Source organism: Biomphalaria glabrata, chromosome 2 (assembly GCF_947242115.1).
Source record: "Biomphalaria glabrata chromosome 2, xgBioGlab47.1, whole genome shotgun sequence".
Lineage (NCBI taxonomy): Eukaryota > Metazoa > Mollusca > Gastropoda > Planorbidae > Biomphalaria > Biomphalaria glabrata.
The window spans coordinates 37,118,018-37,124,089 of NC_074712.1; the positions used below are offsets into that span (position 1 = coordinate 37,118,018).

General features: G+C 39.7%; 1 protein-coding gene across 1 annotated transcript in view; it reads right to left on the reverse strand.

Annotated features, from left to right (window-relative positions):
* LOC106068409 (fascin-like) overlaps nt 1-5,842 on the reverse strand; it is a 28,138-nt gene extending 22,296 nt beyond the window's left edge. Inside the window, exon 1 of the mRNA XM_013227793.2 lies at nt 4,744-5,842. Within this exon, the coding sequence (XP_013083247.2) occupies nt 4,744-5,584 (841 nt within the window). The 5' untranslated portion in view covers nt 5,585-5,842. The remainder of the gene's footprint in view (nt 1-4,743) is intronic.
* Between the last annotated feature and the right edge of the window lie 230 nt (nt 5,843-6,072).

Consider the following 6,072-nt stretch of genomic DNA (forward strand, 5'->3'; position numbering starts at 1 on the left):
GAATAGATAGAAATACTTGAAGAAATACACAGCAGTCTTAATAGTTCACAGTTGACACATTCTAAAGGAGGGATGGAATAGATAGAAATACTTGAAGAAATACACAGCAGTCTTAATAGTTCACAGTTGACACATTCTAAAGGAGGGATGGAATAGATAGAAATACTTGAAGAAATACACAGCAGTCTTAATAGTTCACAGTTGACACATTCTAAAGGAGGGATGGAATAGATAGAAATACTTGAAGAACTACACAGCAGTCTTAATAGTTCACAGTTGACACATTCTAAAGGAGGGATGGAATAGATAGAAATACTTGAAGAAATACACAGCAGTCTTAATAGTTCACAGTTGACACATTCTAAAGGAGGGATGGAATAGATAGAAATACTTGAAGAAATACACAGCAGTCTTAATAGTTCACAGTTGACACATTCTAAAGGAGGGATGGAATAGATAGAAATACTTGAAGAACTACACAGCAGTCTTAATAGTTCACAGTTGACACATTCTAAAGGAGGGATGGAATAGATAGAAATACTTGAAGAACTACACAGCAGTCTTAATAGTTCACAGTTGACACATTCTAAAGGAGGGATGGAATAGATAGAAATACTTGAAGAACTACACAGCAGTCTTAATAGTTCACAGTTGACACATTCTAAAGGAGGGATGGAATAGATAGAAATACTTGAAGAACTACACAGCAGTCTTAATAGTTCACAGTTGACACATTCTAAAGGAGGGATGGAATAGATAGAAATACTTGAAGAACTACACAGCAGTCTTAATAGTTCACAGTTGACACATTCTAAAGGAGGGATGGAATAGATAGAAATACTTGAAGAACTACACAGCAGTCTTAATAGTTCACAGTTGACACATTCATCGAAACTTCGGTGGTTTTATGCCTCTTACACCTTGTTTTGAAAAATGTCTTTTGGACACTAGATAAAAAATGGAAATTTTGTGTAGAATTCTCTATGGCCACAGCACTAAGGAGTCCCACTAGGACACGACGAGTTCCCACAGTTCTCAACAGATTTCAACTAGAGGATAACATCAACAATGTGATTTTGTAACTCAGCTCGTTAAATGTACACAAAAGTCTAAATGCTATCTTTTCAGTTCGAGAAGTCCCTATCGAGAAATGGAAAAACAAAGTACAATTAGCCTTAATAACTTCCAAACCTTTGAATTTTATACTTGATTTAGCCGATACCTCGCCTGCATAATATTAATACAAGAGTTATAGTAACTATACTAAGAAACTGCTGACTGTTGTCATAAATGTCATAACAAATTGTCATTGATTGTCACATTTTCAGAGTGTCATCAGTGCACACAATCATTAGCTAGAGGAGGAGACTTCATTGATTTCCAAGAATGCCAGTCTGCATTTTTTTTTGTATGAAACAGACAAAAATGAAAGTCAGAAAAAAACAAAAAAAAAAAAAACAAGTTGATCTGAAACGTATCACAATGACTCTCTAACCCAAACACAACATCCAATCAAATGTTCGCCACACAAGTCACTCCATTCGTCTGTCTCTCTCTCTCTCTCTCTCTCTGTGTTCGATACTGGTATAGCAATAATTGGAAACTCTATACGCAATCCTTTATAGTTTAGGTATAAAGTGTAAGAGTATTCGAGAAAGAGCAATTTCGAACGATGAGAAAGAGGTGGGGCGAAAACGAGAATAACGAGAAAGATAAAGAGAACGAGAAATAAAGAGAAAACGGTTGACTTCTAGCAACACACGAGTACGAACTGCGAGAGAGAACGGTGTAACTCAGCCTCAGAGCCCAACCGGCCATTTAGGAAAGAAACAGTCCGAAGATCAAACTGTCGAATAGAATCCAAGGTAAAGAACATATTTAAGTCACTGCGCACTACAAGACTGTCAAAGCAATGATCAGGTCGTTGTGGACACAACACAAGGCCTACACAAACGGTAGGTCTCAAAACATTACAAGAATTTAGCATTCCAAGTTTACCACCCATCCCCACATGTGTATCTAATAGGAGTGTCAATAAAAAAGGTAGTGGTTTTTACTAAGCTTGGTTGTTAAGCCTAAAAAACAATAGGCCTAATGTATAAACACATTTTCTGTGTATACTAAAGTTCGCACACAGACCAAATCTTTTAAGAAATCTCAGTCTAGCATTCACTGGCCAGAAAGAATATAGGCCTAAGAGATTTAATTAAATATTGATTGTAATCGCTAAATCAATTATCGGAAACAAGAGTGTTGTATACAAGTGTTTATCAACAAGGCAAGTGAAAGGCGATCAACCAAGAAGTGATACCGATAACGTGCCCGCGTGTGAGTGATTGTATGTGTGTAGCACAAGGGGAGAGCAGTGAGTCATTTCATCAGTCTTTGTTTCCCCCTTGGGGGAATTTCCGATTCTTTGTTGAGCATTCTCGTGTTATGTTCAAAAGACAGAGATAGCGAGCAGAGTAAATCAATAGTACTCGTGGGCAGGGCTAAGATATAATTAGTTTAAATATTTAACTTCAATGTCTACAGGGGAGTTCAGTGTTGCTAATCAAATGCTGAAGTAAGCAGTAAATAACAGATACGCTAATCGAGTGTTAGCTAAACCACGAGTTAGTTTCCCCTGAGTATTACAACAAGATAGCCTTTATGTAGGCCTATTAGCTTGGCGAGCTGAAACAGACGGATCTAAAACTTTCATAACAAAACAAGTGTGACCCTTTACGGTTATCGCGTCATTGCATAGGTCAAGGACTGGCTGAAGTCAAGAAGTTGAGTACTTCTGCAGCGTACACACTTAAGAAAGCGGAATCGTCTGCTAAGACCACGCAATGAGTGTCCGAGCTGTCGAAATGTTTGTCGAGTCTGCCAAATTGGCTCGTCCCGGGGGGGGGGGGGGGCGAGTTGGCAGACACGACACATTTTCTGTGGGTTTAAACAGATGGGCATTGGCAAGCGAAATGTGCAATTATAACCCCAAGTACTGACACTGACCTTTGACCTTCAAAACTTCCGACTTTTTGTTCAGTTTGAAAACATTTAACTCGGTGTTAACACGGGGGGGGGGGGGGGACCGGGAAGGAAAAGGGAGGGGGGAGCGGAAGCGTCAGAGGATTAGTGAAGTGTTAGTGACTTTTTTTTTTTTTAGTACGGCATAGAAAATATATTCTAATACCTTCTAATGCTCCACTAACAGAATGGAGATCTCCCCCCCCCCCCCCCGATTTGACACCCTCTTGACAAACATTAGGGATGGCTGATATTTTGACGGACTGTGTAAAATGGTTACAACCCCGCACTGGCTTAGATCAACTTTGAATTAGGGCAACAATGTTGATATAACATGACAATTTAAACTATCGGTCAACCGTTGTGTCGGTCAACCGTTGCGTTGATCAATCGCTGTGTCGGTTAACCGTCGGTCAGTCACTTCAGATAGTAAAAGAGAGACGATACATAATCTTCTGCCTTTACTTACTCACACCTCTTTCCGGTGATCATTGCCATCATGCATATATCTAAAGAATCAAATGCATTTGTTTTGTCAAAATTAATGAAAAAACTTTTTTGTCGCGATTATAATTCAGGAATAAAAGAAAATGCTGAGAACAATATACGTATTATGTTACGTTGTCTTCCATACATATGTTTCTATGGTAACAGTATCAATTTATCTATGAAACGTATGAGGGGAGCCGCAGCAGCGACGTTATGCAATGTGCTGAACATTTAGAATCCGACATCACGCTGATCAAGATCTCAAACACCACCTCTGCCCCCCCCTCCTCCCCCTGTGCCCGACAGTTTATCAATAATAAGATCAGCAGCATCATTCTCTCTTCTTACAGCCCGCCACTAAATCTCCAAACTACGAAACGAAGCATCCCACAATTCAAGAACTAAAATTATGTGAAACAAGGCCCATATCGCATTTGAAAGAAAAATATTTCACGACTTCCTTGTCCATCCATGTAGGTGAACCTATTGGATCAATTCATGCTAGATTAGAGATTGAAAAAGGAAGGATGAGCAACAAACTTCCTCATCCTGAAACAAATCAGATCTATATAAACACACACTCCTGGCTTCATTCCCGAACAACAGTGGTAGTTACAAGCTAGAGACCGATTCGTTTTCAAATAGCAACTCCTTCAGTGAAATGACACCTTGGCATATTAAAAATGTGTTAAAGATGTAAAGAAAAAAGAAGATCGACATGTGTATTAATGCATTCTTGTCTATTATATATATATATATATATATATATATATATATATATATATATATATATATATATATATATATATATATATATATATTCTTAAAAATTAAAAATATGGCTTATTGAATATGGATGCGAAAGCTGGACATATTTATATATAGTCTGATTGTATATTTGTATGTTTTGACTATATAAAATGCAGGTTATTTTGGTCTAAAAAGCCTAGGCAAATAGGAAGCCAATTAAAGAAAGAAAAAAAAAATTGAGGAGCGAAAATATTTATTTAGCTAAGTACTTGTGACAAACAAGTGTGTAAACTTCGTGTGGTACGAGCCACTGATAGGGAAAAAAGGATTGCCCCTTAAACCTCTTACGTCTGCTCGCTTTACTTTTCCCCCTACAAGTCCCTGACAGCCATTGGACATTCCATCTCTTACATGTCAAAACATACATTGCGCTCAATTTAGCCAGACGTACACGCAGAGGGCTGGTACTAATTGCACATCTTTCTATCTTACCTTGTCGAATGGAGACCTTTTTGTTGTTGGCAAGAGAGGTCAGTATGACCTGGGGATTGGAATCTTCTAGAGTAAACAGTTCATCCTTGCTGACAGTCTTATTTCTCCCTTTCATTGTGGCTGTGGCCCCAACTGCTGTCAGATATGTTCCCGTGCAGTCCTTGAAGGCCAACCCGCTGTTGGCGCCGCTCCTCATCTCCAGGGTGAATCGGCTGTCATTAGTTAGCTCCGCGCTCAGGCTCCCGTCACGGTTCAAGAAGCGGTTGTCGTATGTTTTCAGGGCATACTTGCCATTGTCGAAGTGGAGAATGATAAGGGCCTCTTTTCCCCAGGGAATGATCTCCGTCACCTGCAACTCCTCGTCCTTGAGGTGAGCGTAGCGCTTTCTGTTGACGTTACGGAGATTGACCTGTGGGTGGATTGACAGCTGGACCACCCACAGCTCCGTCTCTGTGACGGTCTTGGCAAAACATTTAAAATTGTCTTCATTTCCACTTAGGTAATTCCCATGGGCGACGTTCTTAAAGCTCCAGCGCCCTGAACCATGCTTGTCGTACTCCACCACGAATTTCTCCGTCTGGTCTTTTTCCTCGGCCTCGCACGACACATTTCCGTACTTGTCGGCTGAAAGATATCTGCCGGTGTGACTCTTAATGTAGACAACCTCCTCCTGGCTGTCTTGTTCCAATATGAAGGTCTGTTTCTTCTTCAGTGAGGTACCGGAGACGTTAATTTTAAATCCGAAAGATTCGGCGGTCAGATACTTGCCCGCACTGTTGATCAAGCCAACTTTCCATTGCAATTCCGACTTAGTCACACCGTTGCTCATTGTGTTGGTCATTTGATCACTTTCTTAGGCGAGAAATTTAAAAAACAACTTGTATTTCCCTTAGAAGTGAAAATTGAACTATTAATCCTTATTCTTTATTAGACCTAGATCTCTAGCTGAAGTTCACAGTCCTTTAAAATAAACACGAAATAATAAATATCAACAACACATAAAGTCTTCACATAAAGAAACAAACCAGTCGGGAATAGTGTGTATCGTCTGCAATGATCTTCCACACGCCGAAAGTAACTATTCCTAGGCTTAGTAGAGGCTTTTTTTCTCCCCTTCCTCTCTTCTCTTCACCGAGAATAAAAGCCCATTTTTGATTGGTCATGTTAGCAGCCATGCCCCCTTTTAGCTGACGTGATTGGTCTGCGCACACGCGATCCACGATACGGAACAACCGGCGCTGAGTTTCATTCATTGATTTCCTTACAGGCTTAGATGTACTTTGAAACGATGACTCTTTTTTTCTGTATCTTTTGAGTCTAGATCAAGAT